The 16,943-nt window shown below is 40.1% G+C and overlaps 1 protein-coding gene across 7 annotated transcripts in view; it reads right to left on the reverse strand.

Annotated features, from left to right (window-relative positions):
• Positions 1-16,943, reverse strand: part of LOC140727614 (sentrin-specific protease 7) — a 90,449-nt gene that overhangs the window by 51,942 nt on the left and 21,564 nt on the right. For 6 of the 7 annotated variants that reach the window (XM_073045202.1, XM_073045201.1, XM_073045200.1 and 3 more), the window contains 2 exons: positions 7,609-7,728; positions 2,843-2,961 (listed from right to left, as the gene is read on the reverse strand). The exons of the other annotated variant lie outside the window; for it this stretch is intronic. In XM_073045202.1, coding sequence (XP_072901303.1) covers positions 2,843-2,961; positions 7,609-7,728 — 239 coding nt within the window. The remainder of the gene's footprint in view (positions 1-2,842; positions 2,962-7,608; positions 7,729-16,943) is intronic. 7 annotated transcript variants of the gene reach the window in all.

Consider the following 16,943-nt stretch of genomic DNA (forward strand, 5'->3'; position numbering starts at 1 on the left):
GAAGCGGCTGGTCAAATTAAATATACAGTTAACAACGACTCCAAGATGCTAAGAGTGGATAATAACAACCTCTTACTCAATAACAGCAAGACCAGGGAGTTGATTATTGACATTAGGAGAAGAAAACCAGTGGTTCATGAGCCAGCTCACATCAGAGGATCAAAGGTGGAGAGGGTCAGCAATTTTAAATTCCTCAGTGTTATTATTTTGGAGAACCTGCCCATCACGAAAGTGTAATTATGAAGAAAGCACGGCAGCACCTCAACTTCTTCAGGAATTTGAAGAGATTGAGAATGACATCTAAAACTTTGACGAATTTCTATAGCTGTGTAGTGGAGATGGTATGGACTGGCTGCATCACAGCCTGGTATGGAAACACCAATGTCCTTGAACGGACAATCCTACAAAAAGTAGTGGACACGGCCAGTCTGTCACAGGTAAAGTCCTCCTAATCATTGAGCACATCTACAGGAAACACTGTCGTAGGAGAGCAGCCTCCATCATCAGAGACCTTCACTGCCCAAGACATGCTCTCTTCTTGCTGCTACATCAGGAAGGTGGTACAGGAGCCTCAGGATTCACACCACCTGGTTCAGGAACAGTTACTATCCCTCGACCATCAGGCTCTTGAACCAATGAAGATAAGTTCACTCAGCTTCACCTGTCCAATCATTGAAATGTTACCACAATCAATGGACTCATTTTCAAGGACTTTTCATCTCATGTTCTCAATATTTATTGCTTATTTATTTATTATTATTTATCTTTTTGTATTTGCATGGTTTGCCATCTTCTGCACTCTGGTTGAATGCCCAAGTTGGGTGGGCTTTCATTAATTGTTATGATTATTATTCTACAGATTTATTTGAGTATGCCCTTAAGAAAATGAATCTTGGTTGTATTTGGTAAATATATGTTCTTTGATAATACATTTATTTCAAACTTTGGTTAGTAATGCATTGAACATCATGGGAAGGTGAAGGTACTGGGCAGAAATGGCCATTGGCTGTCATTTGTGTGGCATAAATACCTCTTAACACACATCCAGGCCGTGCCTAAATCTTGTCCATGTTTTTCTGTATACTGGCAAGGATAGCTTAATTAGATAGCAAATGTGGGAAATTCCATTCCCATAGGTGTTGTTATCCCCACATGCAACGTTATAATGATAAAGCAGCTGAAGCCAAAGTTTTTTTTTAAAGATCTGAACTATAACACCCTGGACTTGAGAATACAGACCTCCAAGAACCAATGTTTTAAGTCTGATCCAGCCAGTGATGGTCTCCCCCATCCTACTCAGCATAACTTTGGATTCCCAAATACTTCAACTTTACTCACATCTTTTGATGCCAGAATCATCCAAAACATTTTTTAAAATCTTTTACAAATACAGTATTCATTGTCAATTTTTTCGTTACACTAAGGGTGGCTTAAATAAAACATTGACAATATTGAGGTAGAACCATAACTGATAGCAATAGCTGATCGGCCCTGCTCGCTTGCATAGGTTAGCTGGTAATTCAGCATCACCAAGACCAAAGGATGAAGGTAATATAAATGTCACCATAGTAACCCAGCAATAATATGTTTTAATGAGGATTACTGTGTTTGACATAATACAGGTGCTTTCTCATTATGCCACCTTTTTTTCATTTGGATGCTATGCTTACTGTCAGAAAAATTTCTGAGCCAAGGTGAGTATCAACTATTACAATGTCTGTGGAAAGACTGCAAGAGCTTACATAAACAAATGAAGAATTAAAAGGACATTAGGCTACAACAATCAAAATGACATAACATTTAACAGTAAACTTAAACAAAAAAAGGTTATCTTAACACTATAAACCCAAGTTAAATTTACTGGTCAACTGTCATTGTTTTCCAAACAAGCAAAGCCAATAGTAACATGATAATACGTCAGATAATAAGAGGCACAGATTGAGTGGATAGCCAAACTATTTTCAACAGGGCAGAAATGGCTAATACCAGGAGACATCATTTTAAGCTGACTGGAAGCAAGTACAGGGACGGGAAGAGGGGTGTGGGAGTTAATTTCTTTTTTAAACAGAGATTGGTGAGTGCTTGGAACACCCTGCCAGGGATGCTGGTAGAGGCATATTTTTTTTAATTGAGACTCAGCCCCTCTAGTCATGCTGCCCAGCAATCCCCCAATTTAATCCTAGTGTATTCATAGGACAATTTACAATGATCTATTAACCTACCAGCCGGCATGTCTTTAGATTGTGGGAGCAAACCAGAGCACCAGGAGGAAACTCTTGCGGTCACAGGGGGGATGGGGGGGAGGTTGCGGGGAATTGTACAAAGTACTTACAGGCAGCTGTGGGAAATGAACCCACATTGGCTGTAAAGTGTAAACTGTAAAGTGCTGTGCTAACCACTAAGCGACCATGCCGTCTTACTTTAGCAGCGTTTAAGAAACTCTTGGATAGGCACAGGGATAATAGAAAAATGGAGAGCAATGTAGGAGGGAAGGGTTAGATTTATCTTGAAGTAGGTTAAAAGGTCAGCACAACATTGTGGACCAAAGGGCCTATGCTGTGCTGTAGTATTCTATGCTCTTCAGCATTCACCAAGTCCAAGCATGAGTCAAATTCATTTGTATTTCGATAGACATTGCAATTTAACACATATCTGGCATTGAATAGCTTCCCCAGATAAATAAGTAACATTGTCAATCAACTTTGGATTAAAATTATTGGCTGTAGTTACTTAAACAGATTAACTGAATTTCAATTTCATTTAATTTCTCCTTTTCAAACAACTGCACAAAGCACCTACAAAAAAAACAGATTTGCGTAACGACTATTAATGATACTCTTACATTAGTTGTCCAAAGCCAGGAAAGTTCTGTCTTGATGGGCAGTTCCTCCTTTGATTATAAGTAATCGACTGATGATTTCTTGTTTTATTGAAAGTATTATACGATGATGGCCAACCTTTCTGGAAGTAGATCAAAATTTAAGACTTGAAAACATTTTCTATGGAAATATATTCAACTGAAATGTTACTGGAGTCATCTACACTAGAATTAATGGCTTCCCGCTGGCTCCAGCAACATTTTGCAACTAGTGCTGAAGATATAATATAGACTCTATACTGCATCATCATTGAATTCCCTTCCAATGAGCCCAGAATATAGTGAGCAGAGAATGCCAGTGCTTTGCTGGAGTTGAACTTTCAAACAAATATAGCAAAATAAAATATGGAAAAAATTAGTAAAGTACATTTCTAGTCTATCAAGGGAAATAAAAGTGGATTTTCTATGGTGCCAACTCAAGGGTCACTACAATAAAACCTTTCACAAGATAATGATGTCAATATTTTACATCTGCTAAAAATGAGAAATAATTCAAAAATGTTATTGCAAATTTAAAGTTGAACTTTTGTGGATGAAACTTTTCAATGTTACTTGCAGAAGAGGTCTCCACAGGTGGCAGAGTCAGGGGTGGGGATGTGGATTTTAAAATTGCATCGGGATTAAATACCTTTCCCTATAGCTCGGACTCTCAAATCCTGGCAACATTCTTGTAAATTTTCCTCTGCACTCTTTCAAGCTTATTGGTATCTTCCCTACAAGTAGTTGACCAGATCTACATACAATACACCAAATTCAGCCTCACCAGTGACTTGTACAACTTCAACAGAATACCTAACTCCTATACTTCATGCCCTGATTTATGAAAGACAATGTGCCAGAAGCTCTTTTTACAACCCCATCCACCAGTGATGCTACTTCCAAAGGAATTACAGATCTGTATTCCCAGGTCCCTTTGTTCTGCAGCATACTTCAGAACCCTAACATTCTTACTCTGATTTGTTCTTAAAATTGCAACACCTCACACTTGCCTGCATTAAATTCCAACTGCCATCACTACAAAGCACTTTCAGGATTTGATGTTAGAGATTTCCAACGCTGTTTTCTGAAACTTTACTACTGATTACTCATAGGAACAGAACACCAATTTTGATTATTTCCCTCTCAATAAAAGGAAAGTTCTATTAACCAGGCTATTTCCAACTTATTGAAGCAACAATGTCAAAGCCTTTTGACAGGATAGGAACGATGATTGTGAAATAGGCATTCTCTCCAAGTAGCTGTTGCCTTGGTAACAACTGGCTGCAAGTAGAAGGTATCTGTGTAAGTTCTAGCCATTCACATGCCATAAAGTTTCCTTAGACATTTTATTAAGACTCCATCAAATTGTTCCCAGCAATTTCCTCAGTTTATCAAACTGGACCTGCCCATTCTAAATCCATGCTACATCTGCCTGATGGAATCACTTCTGTCCAGATGTCTCACTATTTCTTCCTTAATGATAGCTTCAAGCATTTTTCCAAATACAGATGTTAAACTAACTGACTCATAATTACCTACCATCTTCTCCCTCATCCTGTTGAAGTCTCCCTTGTTTATGTATATTACACTGGTTTTAGATTGAATAATTGCATTCTGCATTTGTATGAGAGATTCAATCACTGAGAATTGTTGATAAATTGATTCTTCCTTTAGATGAAAATATCTGCTTCTATAATTAACCATATTCTATTGCTCTACATATGCCTTCTACAATTCATTTCATCAAATATCCACCCTAACAATATCCATAATTAAACTAATGAAATCTATACTGTAACCAGTCATTAATGAACATCACAGAACATTATTATCTTGAAAGGTGCTTTAAAAATATATGGAAGAATTTGCATGAAACCGGATTTCCATAAGTCAGGTCATTCAGCAACATGAGGTTGCTTTGGCAGTTAGGGTGAAGGATAATCCTAAGAGCTTCTACAGGTATGTTAAGAGCAAAAGGATAGCAAGGGATAAAATTGGTCCTCTTGAAGATCAGAGTGGTTGGCTATGTATGAAACCAAAAGAAATGGGAGAGATTAAATGGGTTTTTTGCATCTGTATTTACTAAGGAAACTGGAACGGAGTCTATGGAAACAAGGCAAACAAGTAGGGAGGTCATGGAACTTATACAGATTAAAGAGGAGGAGGTGCTTGCTGTCTTGAGCCAAATCAGAGTAGATAAATCCCCAGGACCTGACAGGGTATTCCCTCGAACCTTGAAGGAGACTAGTGTTGAAATTGCAGGGGCCCTGGCAGAAATATTTAAAATGTCGATATCCACAGGTCAGGTGCCAGAGGACTGGAGGATAGCTCATGTAGTTCCGTTGTTTAAAACAGGCTCAAAAACTAAGCCGGGAAATTATAGGCTGGTAAGTTTGACATCGGTAGTAGGTAAATTATTGGAAGGAATACTAAGAGATAGGATCTACAAGTATTTAGACAGACAGGGACTTATTAGAAAAAGTCAGCATGGCTTTGTGAGTGGTAGGTCATGTTTAACCAATCTATTAGAGTTTTTTGAGGAAGTTACCAGGAAAGTAGATGAAGGGAAGGCAGTGGATGTTGCATACATGGACTTCAGTAAGGCCTTTGACAAGGTCCCACATGGGAGGTTAGATAGGAAGATTCAGTCGCTAGGTAGTAAATTCAGGAGAGGTAGTAAATTGGATTAGACATTGGCTCAATGGAAGAAGCCAGAGTGGTAGTGGAGGATTGCTACTCTGAGTGGAGGCCTGTGACTAGTGGTGTGCCACAAGGATCATTGCTGGGTCCATTGTTATTTGTCATCTATATCAAAGATCTGGATGATAATGTGGCAAATTGGATCAGTAAATTTGCTGATGATACAAAGATTGGAGGTGTAGTGGACAGTGTGGAAGGTTTTCAAAGCTTGCAGAGGGATTTGGACCAGTTGGTGGAATGGGCTGAAAAATGGCAGATGGAGTTTAATGCAGACAAGTGTGAGGAATTGCACTGGAAGGTCAAACCAAGGTAGAACATACAAGGTAAATGGTAGGACACTGAGGAGTGCAGTAGAACAGAGGGATCTGGGAGTACAGATACATAATTCCCTAAAAGTGGCATCACAGGTGGATAGGGTTGTAAAGAGAGCTTTTGGTACACTGGCCTTTATAAATCAAAGTATTGAGTGAAAGAGTTGGAATGTAATGGTGAGGTTGTATAAGACATTGGTGAGGCCAAATTTGGAGTATTGTGTGCAGTTTTGGCCTATATTAAGGATATTAATAAGGTTGAACGAGTGCAGAGGTGGTTTACAAGGATGTTACTGGGACTTGAGAAACTGAGTTACAGAGAAAAGTTGAATAGGTTAGGACTTTATTCCCTGGAGCGTAGAAGAATGAGGGGTGATTTGATTATGATGGGTATAGAGTGAATGCAAGCAGGCTTTTTCCACTGAGGATGGGAGAAAAAAAACCAGAGGCCATGGGTTAAGGGTGAAGTGGTAAATGTTTAAAGGGAACATGGGGGGGGGGGGGTTCTTCACGCAGAGAGTGGTGGGAGTGTGGAATGAGCTACCAGATGAAGTGGTGAATGCGGGCTCACTTTTGACATTTAAGAAAATCTTGGACAGATATATGGATGAGAGGGGTTTGGAGGGATATGGCCCAGGTGCAGGTCAGTGGGACTAGGCAGATTAATGGTTCGGCACATCCAAGAAGGGCCAAAAGGCCTGTTTCTGTGCTGTAATGTTCTATGGTTCTATGCATAATGCAGAAAATCCACGTGTAGACACATTTAAAATGGGAAGGGATGAATTATGCCAGGGAGTCATACATCGTGGAATCAGGCCTTTTGGCCCAACTCGACCTATCCCATGTGTAAAATTGCTTTGCTCTGTGGGGCTCTGGAAAAGCTGATAGTGAAGAAGATCAAGTCAGAAAATCTTTAAATTTAACCAAGTATGAGAAATACGAGACCAAGTTAAGTTGAGACCAGGAAAGGTCCTGGGTATTAAGCAACAGATTAAGGCCTTGTGGTTAAAAGTTGGTGTTTTTATTAACCAAAAACTCAAAGCCTAATTTACTCTTAGCGTCCTTTAAAGAAAAACTCCATGATCCATAGCAACCAGTGATTCCAGAAGCAATATGACTAAATCTCGGTAATACACACAAAATGCTGGAGGAACTCAGCAGCGCAGGCAGCATTCATGGAAAAGAGTAAACTGTCAATATTTTGGGCCAATACCCTTCATCAGGACTGGAAAAAAAGAGACGAGAAGTCAAAAAAAGTTGAAGGGAGGAGAGGAAGAAGTACAAGGTAGTATGCGATAAGTGAAACCAGGGGGGGGGGGGGAGGGGAGGGGTGAAGAGCTGGGAAATCGATTGGTGAAAGAGATAAAGTGCCCAAGAAGGGGGAATCTGATAGGAGAGGACAGAAGGCCATGGAAGAAAGAAAAGGGGATGGACCACCAGAGGGAGGTCATGGGCAGCTAAATAGGTAAGGTGAGGGAGGAAACTGGCAATGGGGAGGGGCAGTTACTGGAAGTTCAAGATATGTTTTTCTGACATTATCTACATCACCAAGACAAATTAAAGAGGGATAATTAATGTTGATATTATAATGCTGACAGCAACCTCCAGAATCTGACAAAGAACAATAAGAATTAGGTCACACGATTAATACCAATGCCAAAACATTTCAGGAGATACATGGAGAGAGTTAGAAGAAAAACAAAGAACATTAACTGCTAATGAGATTTCTCTTCAACTCACATTCGAGGCTTTTAAATTTTCAATTCGTGAATCAGTAAGTCTGGATAGAGGAGAAAATGTCTCTATATTGTCCGTCTGTGAGATCTTTTTCTTCTTTGGAATTTTAAATTTTGCCCCAGACTAGAAATAAGAAGAAAATTATAATACAATACTGAAGAAAAAACACCTCCTCACTTAAAACCTGAAATGTTAAATTTTCAATTAGTAAAATGTTACAATAGATTGCTCTCTAATGTAGCAAAGCTTCCTAAGGCATTTCATAGAAATCTCTCAAAATAAGATTTGCACACAGCCAAATAGTATTTGGGCAGATGACCTAAAGCTTGGTTGAAGTAGTTTTAGAGTCCCTTAAATAGGGTAAGTCCCGCTTGGTGGCATAATAATATCAGTGCCGGACTCTGGAGCGAATGTTCCCGAGTTCAAATCCAAGTCAGGTTGAGCAACTCGGCCTCATAAAAACAAGAATAGTTTGCTATGGAAACACCGTCATGACGGTGCCCCGATAACTCCACTGCCGAGTTAAGAGCTATTCTTCTTCTATGGGGTAAAGTGGTAGAAAAATGTAGAAAGGTAATTCCTGTGCTTAAGGGATTTGCATACCTACAGGAAGCATGTGCTAAGTCATAGACAACTACTTGGGTGATGTCAGTTTTAAGATGTGCACTATACAAGGAAGCTCTCTGAAAGTATACTGGACATAATAAAAGGCTCATGGCTCATGACAATGGATTCACTGGCATCTGAGTTGAGACAGATTGCGAGGTCAAGAATGACAAGAACGGCAATAGTCTTAGTAGTTTTCAGGAATATAGATTACTTGTAGCAAGACAATAGCTTTTAAATCCAATGATTAGCTGATGCAAATTTTTGCTCATTCAGTCCTGGATGTCAGCAAGTAGAGGTTGACCTTCACTAATCCGGCACCATTGGGAACTGAGGAGTGCCGAATTAGTGAAAATGCCAAATTACAGAAGGATCACATTAAGCAATAGCTAACCTCCTCATCATACCCTTAAAATATCATGTATTCAATCCGCCACATTTAACGCCAGGGCTTTGGCGCTGGGCTCTTCCCTCTTCACTCGTGGTTACTGATGGAATCCTCGTTAGTTTCTTTTCCTCCGTTTAGTAATATGCTTAAATTCAGCAGGTCGTCACACATCTGATCTGAGGTTGTAGGCAGAAGAGAACGGAGCGCTGGCAAGGCGACGCCGGAGGGCAGTGCGTGACTGCCAGCAGATGGGTGAGAAGGCGGACTGACCCAGTGTGCGCCAGCTCCCCCACCACTGGCAGGTGCCAGGTGGCCACGCCTTACGCAAATGATATTACTAAATCCAGGAAAACAAGCAGGAATCACCTGTCTGTGCTTACAAGAGCGCGCCAACACGTGAACAGATCTAGCACAACCAAAACAATGCGCAGCAGATTGGTACTGTGGCCCAGGAAATTTGAAATTACTGTTGCACGGAAAATTTTAAATCAGTGCCGGATTATCGAAGGAACTGGATTACAGGTAGTCAGATTAGTGAAGGTTGTCTGTAGTATAAAAATCTAGACAGCTCAATGGTCAACAGAGATGCTAAAGTGGAAAACATTTGAACAAACTTGTGAAAAACACTATTTTTGGATGACAATGATGGGGCAGCATTTAGATGAAAGGCAAGAGACAGCTGTGGGCCACTTTTTAGGTAATTCCAGAAGTAAACTGAGAGAACCCAAGGCACAAGATTTTTTGGCAACAAGTGGATAAAGAAAAATTGATTCAGTCAAGTAGACTCAGCCATTAATGTAGGTAGTGGTCAACTCTCTCAAAGGCTGAAGATTGATCAACTGGTGAAGGAATCAACTCAATCAGATACAATGCTGCTTTCAACTTTGATGGCCAATTTCAAAGAGGTAGGTTTTAAAGAACAACATGAAAGAGAAATGCTGCAGATATTTAGATAAGGAAAATGTCGTACTTAATGACTCTAAATAGTAAGCATGAAGAATGAAGAAAAATAATGGACAAAAGTACAGTAAATGTAACATCAAAAGAAACATTAGCCCCGCCACACTGTACTTAAAAAGATTTTGCAGGGAAGGCCTACAAAACAATTGCACAGAATTGAAAATTGCCAGGCATCTTAAATACTCATGCTATTTATTTTTAACATAAAGCTATTGTCATGAATGTCAGAAGATTTCACGTTGAATCCCATTCTACCATAACAAAAATAAATGAAACAACTTGCATTTACACAATTCTTTAAATGTACGAAAACCTCACAAGAGAATTATCAACTTAAATTTGACACAGATGAGAAACCTATTCATAGATAGCAATTTAAACTAGAAAAGGGAAGTAGAGAGGCAGAGACACCAAACATTAGAATCCGGGTAGCTGAAATAAGCACAGCCAAGTGGCAAAGGAGCAGAACAAACTGAATCCTCTAATCTCACAGAAAAGTTTAAGTAATTACAGGATGAAACCAAATTCAGGAAATAAAACCTATTCAATTCTAAAACAATAATATATTGATTATGATCCATCCCAGTGTCTACACCCAAGAATCAGCAAGTGAATATTGCTGGAAATAACTCAATGATTCAAATAGCAATTCCCACTATGAGTCCTACTGGAAAACTAAAGATAGATTTTTTTTAAATATCTTGCTGTCTCAAGTGTAAGCTGCATTCTCCAAAAAGCCAAGATGGCTGACGCTCACCTACAAAGAGAAGGCAATTCTTTAGAGTAAAAAGGGAGGAATTCAAACTCAAATTCCCAAATGAAGAGAGTTCACTACATTAACTATATTACATCTGGAGTTGAAAACCAGCAGAATGTCACATATATCACAGTAAGCAACTGATGCGGACTGTGTTTTCAGAATACCGAATAATGAAACAAATATCTTACTCAATCTCCACAGTCATAAGGGAATCCAACTCCTTCCCTGACTGCACAAATTCCACACAAGTACCAAGGGTACCAAATAATCCCTTACCTTCACTTCTTCAAATTGCTTGGTCCTCTTGAGGCACAATAAAAAGCTCATGGCACTTTCTCATTCTAGAATCAACAAAATAACATACAACCTTTCTAAAAACAAGGATTGCTCAAGACAAATTTCTGAGGATATTGGCTTACCTTCCCAGGTAAATCGTAGATGAATTGTTTATTTTTAAAAATTTAAGAACAATGAAGATTACTACATCCAAAATAGCACCATAAGAGATAGGAGCAGAACTAGGCCACTCGGCCAATCGAGTTTGCTTTGCCATTCCATCATGGTTGATTTACTATTCCTCTCAACCCCATTCTCCTGCCTTCTTCCCATAACCTTTGATGTCCCGACTAACCAAGAACCCATCAATGTTCACTTTAAATATACTGATTTTTTTCATTTTCTTCCAAGAGAGCCACCCCAACCCCTCTGCCTACCTGCATGTCCTTTTGATACAAGGTGTATTTTTGGATGTTTAGTTCCCAATTATGACATTCTTTCAGCCACAACTCAGTGATACCCACTGCTTCATAACTGCCAATCTCTTACTGCACTACAAGAGCATCTAACTTATTCATTTATACTGTGTGCATTCAGATATAACACCCTCAGTCGTGTATTCACCAACTTTGGATTTCTCCTGTGTTATTCAACTCATCCCACTGACTGCAAATTTGCCCCATCATCTGCCTGTCCTTCCTCACAGTCTCACTACACATCGCATATACTTGTATACCAACTGCGCTAACCTCAAACCTATCAGTCCAGTTCCCATCCCCCTGTCAATTTAGTTTAAACCCTCCCCAATAGTTCGAGCAAACCTGCTCACAAGGATATTGGTCCCCTTCGGGTTCAGGTGTAAACTGAACTTTTTGTAGAGGTCATATCTCCCCGGGAAGAGATCTCAATGATTCAGAAATCTGAAACCCTTTTCCTGCATCTGGTCCATCATCCTATTCCTACCCCGAATAGCACATGACACTGAGAGCAATCCAGAGATGACTATCCTGGAGGTCCTGTTCCTCAGCCTCTTCCCTAACTCCCTATACTCATTGCGCAGGACCTCTTCCCCCTTTCTACCCATGCCATTGGTGCCAGTGTGCAACATGACCTCTGGCTGCTCACCCTCCTTCTTGAGAATCTTCTGCAACCACTCTGAGACATTTTGGACCCTGGCATATGGGAGGCAACACACCACCCCATCTTTTCTTTCGTGGCTACAGAATCGGCTGCATGTCCCCTTGATGATCAAGTCTCCTATCACTATCACTCTGCCTGACTTTACACTTCCCTGCTGAGCCTCAGAGTTGGCCACAGTGCCACAGGCCTGACTGCTGCTGCTGTGCCCCTGATAGGTCACCCACGCCCCAGCAGTATTCAAAGGGGTATACGTGTTGCCGTGCGGAATGGCTACAGGGAAACCCTGCACTGACTGCTTACTCCTCTTACTTCTCTTGGTGGTCCCCATCTACAATCTGAAGCCTGCACTCTGGGTATGACCACCTCTGTAGAAGTCTCATCTATGAAGCCTCCTGTATGGCCCGGAGTTTATCCAGCTCCAGCTTCTTGATTTTGTCTGTCAGGAGCTTAAGTTGGATGCACTTTCTTCAGATGTAGTTTGGTACACATCTCACAAGAGGATCATTCTATGCTTGAACTACCATCCTGCTTTGTTTATACCTCTCACTTCTCAAACTTAAGTTCTAGCCTGTGCCTGTTCTCACTCATGCCTGTTGAGTCAAATCTTAACCACTCCAACAATGGCTGCTCCACTTAAACCTCACTCCTTTTTATTTCACCCTGCTAAGTTACTATTTACCCAAGCAAACTCCGGCTCAGCGGACAATTCCTGCCAGCCCCACTCGCTTTTTAAAACTGGTGCGCAAGGTCCACAACTGCCTTGAAAAATACACTTTACATCAAATACACTTCAAAGCTTGAAGTACACAGTCCCAAAAATAGGTTCTCTGAAGAGCCATCAGACATCATATACCTTACAATATAATGATGCACATTATTAAATATCAAAAATAGGTGCATAATTTCCTCCTAGTTTTCAAAAATATACAATTTGGTTTCCTCACTGTACTCCTGGAAAGATAACAGACCAGAATGACAGATGGAAATCGTCATTAAGGAAAGATTTCTGTAGATTATCATTTTGTGGTTTATGTGCAAAGACCATCAGGTCTTTCTAAATACCAACATTTCCTAGATTCTCAATTTTAAAAAATATTCCACTTTTCTTTTTGCTCCCCCTTCAAGTGGAAAATTTAACATTCTTCCACATTAAATTCCATTGGTCACATTTTCGGTCACTCACACAATCTGTCACTATCTCTTTGTATCTGTCTTTTAGCTTACTTTCTCACTCAGTTTTGTATTATCAGCAAAAATATACTTGGAAAACAACCTCTTTATCGCTATTTTTGCTATTTGGTAGCTATTTAAGGTTACCTTATGTAATAATGTCATATGGAACATAGACTACTTTTTGAAAATGTTAATACACAACATTGATCCATTCAGTGTTATGTATCCTGTTAGTAACAAGCTAAAACCCTGTGTTTTCAGTTATAAATATAATTTTTCACTCAAATCCATGCAGACTCTACTCAATCGTATGACTCAAGACTCCTTTTATCAAATTCTTAATGATTCAATGGGGTGCATGAGAGGGGTAGCACCTCTTGATGGGGGGCTTGTGGCACTCCTTGGAGTGGCTCGTCATCTGTTAGTCCTCACCAACGCCCAGCTCTCACCTGTGGCTCTTCATAGCTGTTTGCATGCGACAGCGGCCATACCCCGGGCAACAGCTTCGACAGGCAGGATAAATCAGGTAAGGGTAGCCAACGGGTCTGAAGCCCTCAGTGAGATAGGAATTTGCTCATCCCAGCATGCAAAGACTGCTTCGGTAGATCAGGTGGAGGAAACCCCGGGGGTTCAACGGCTGAGAAGGTGTTGCAGCAGCGCATTGTGGAGTGCGTAGGGCACGGCAGAGCACTTAAGGAGCAGCCATCCAATGCAGCCAAGGAAGTTGCCAGACATAACGATTCTTCGTGCCACTGGATCCTAACTTCTGAGGCCGAGTGGGATAATCTCTGTGCAAGGCTTTTCCACTTTAATATCTTTCACGCACTGGTTACATTGTGCAACCCTGAGCGCGCTCTCCATCCATGCCAAGTTGATGTCGAGCTCGCAACTCGGCCTCGTAAAAAAAACACTGCCACTCTACACGATGTAGTCCTCCTCGGATCCCGAGAGACAACCATTATAAATGATTCAACATTTTCAGTATCATTGACATCAGAGATCTGTGGTAAGTTTCCACTCTTCACATTGTTAGGTTCTCAAGAGGCTTTCCAAAAATTTACAGACTTGTGGAAAATAATACAACTGCATTCACTATCTTTGCAACCACAGCTTTTGAAAGCTACTTCTTTTCCAATTTCTTTTATATTCTCAATCTCACAAGGTCGCAATACTCTAATATTGCTGATGTTCTTCTCTGAATTCAAGTTCATCTTCGTTTGTTTATTGTTGTCATAGGATAGACAGGACATATATGCAATGAAAATTAGTCTTTTGCAGCAGCAGCAGCACAGTACATTAAATGAAAAGGACATAGTTTACACAAACTTACATTATAGATAAATTACGAGTGCAAAATAAACAAAATAACATTGCTGCGAGAGAGAGAATTAATTAAAAAGTACGATAGTTTATTTAATTTGTTTAATAGCTTATTTACATCAGGTATTCATTTCATGAGATAGGTACCACAATAGAAAGGTTGGCATTTATTGCCCAAGAGAAGGTAGTGGCATGCCACATTCATGAATTCCTGAGATCCTTCTGATGAAAAAGTTCCCTAGGTTGCACTTCAAGATTCGACATGTTGTGTGTTCAGAGATACTCTTCTGCACACCTTTGTTGTAAAGTGTCACTTTCCTGTCAGCTTGTACCTGCCTGGCCATTCGCTTCTGACCTCTCTCATTAACAAGGCATTTTCACCCACAGAACTGCTTCTCAGTGGAGGTTTTTTTGTTTTTTTGGACCAACTCTTAGAGACGGTTGTGCATGAAAATCCCAAGAGTTCAGCAGTTTCTGAGATACTCAAACCACTCCATCTGGCACCAACAATCATTCCACAGTCAAAGTTACTTAGATCATTTTTTTTTTACCCCAGTTCTGATGCTTGGTCTACAACAAATGAATCTCTTGACTATGTCTGCATTCTTTTATGCATTGAGCTACTGCAACATGATTGGCAGATTAGATGCATGTATTAACAAGATGGAGGTGTACTTAAAAGTGGCCACTGCATGTAGAACTGGGAAGTTAACTGTGGAAAATGAAATTTAATCCAGACAAGTGTGAAATAAATCACTTTGAGGGCAGATTATGTTAGAACATATTGTTTTTAGTAAATGGTGAGGTGTTTAGGAGTGTTAATGTACAGAGACTTGGGTACAAGTCCATTGTTCCCTGAAAGTGATGACATAGGTGGATAGAGTAGGAAAAAAAAACATTTAGGATGTTTGTGTTCATTGGTCAAAGCACTGAGTGCAAGAGCTAGAATGTCATGTTGTAAACAATTGGTTAGACTGTGTTATTGTGTAAAAGTTCTGCTTGCTACAGAACAGGAAGGCAACAACAGAGTACAAAAGAAATTCACCAGGATTTTGCTTGGAATGGAGTACTATAGTTATAAGGAAATATTGGATGGGTTCAGCTTATCTTCACTGAAACATAGGACACTGAGGGGTGACATTACAGAGGTTTACAAAACTATGAGGGGGATATATTCTTGAGATTGTCAGGATCTTTTTTTTCTCCAGGGCAGGGGAGTTAAAAGTTGAGGGGCATGGATATACAGTGAGGGGGGAGAACTTTAAAGGAAACCTGAGGTGCAAGGTTTTCCATACAGAAGGTGGTGAATATCTAAAACCAGCTGCCAGAGGAGTTAACGGAGGCAGATACCATTACATTGCTTAAAGGGCATTTGGACAGGGATAGGAAAGTAGAGGGGTATAGGCCTAATGTGGGCAAGTGTGATTACCTTAGATGGGCCTCATGGTTGGAATGGACATTTTTATGTTAACATTAGACAGCTTAAAACACTAGTTAAGGCACAGTCCCAGGCACTGCACTATAGGGAAGAAATGAAGAGTGTGCAGAGAAATTTCAAAAGAAATTTGGTGGAGCTGGGGAGTGGAAAGACAAGTTCAAAGCTAACTAAGGAAAAATAAAAATGAAGGTTAGAAAGGCAGCCTCAGCCAAGGCTCGAACTAGCGGCCTTCGAATAACTAGACGAACGCCTTAACCACTTGGCAATGCTCCAACATGGGGGGGAAGTAGTAGAAGAACGTTAAAGAGAAAAAAACAAGAGTACAGATGGTCTGATACTTCTCTACTCGAAAGAGTGCAGAAGGCAGAAACCTTCATCATATTTAAGTAGTACCTAGTGGATAAGCACTAATTTTACATTCTGCTAGCCTATGTCCTTTTATACCATTCTTTTCACTGTGTACCACACCTTTACAAGTTTTAAGATAATAATCTTTAGTGTAAAATCAGAGGTATGAAAGTCATTGGGAAAAAAATTGAGGATAGGAATTAATTCTTACTTGGAAAGGCAGAGATTAATCAAAAACATTTCAGCTATGACTTTGTTGACTGGGAAATCATCGCTGACCAACGACTGAATTTTTCAGAGGTAACAAGACACATTGATGAAAGCAGTGGCTGACAAAATCTCACGTGGGAAACTGGTCCAGAATATTAGAATTCATGACATTTATGTGATCAAAAGCCTGTGACCAGTGGTGCAAGTGACTGCAGTATATACCATCTAGAAAATGCACTGCATTTACCAGTTAAGCTACTCTGATAGCACTGCCCAAGAAATGGCCATAAGCAAATGGGAACACCACCATCTGCTGGAAATCTAGAACAACACACACAAAATGCTGCAGGAACCCAAGAGCCCTGATGAAAAATCTGTCTCAAACATCAACCACTCATTTCACTCCCTAGATGCTGCCCAACCTGCTGAGCTCTTCCAACAGTTTGTGTACGTCGCTTTAAGTGCCTGGTATTGTACTTTTTTTGGTGAATTTCAATCATTACCATCCACTGCACTCATATATAGGTATTTGTACCTAAAGCTTACCAACCTTAAATCACTGCACAGATTCTAAATCTACAATACTGTATTTTGGTCTACTCCCATTTAAATTTTTACTCTGGTGCCATCCCTCATACTCACACAGTTGTGGGCCTTATTTCTCTTTTTTTTTTACTGACACATACACATTTATTTCACTATAATAGATGTCTATTGAA

Source organism: Hemitrygon akajei, chromosome 5 (assembly GCF_048418815.1).
Source record: "Hemitrygon akajei chromosome 5, sHemAka1.3, whole genome shotgun sequence".
Classification (NCBI taxonomy): Eukaryota; Metazoa; Chordata; class Chondrichthyes; order Myliobatiformes; family Dasyatidae; genus Hemitrygon; species Hemitrygon akajei.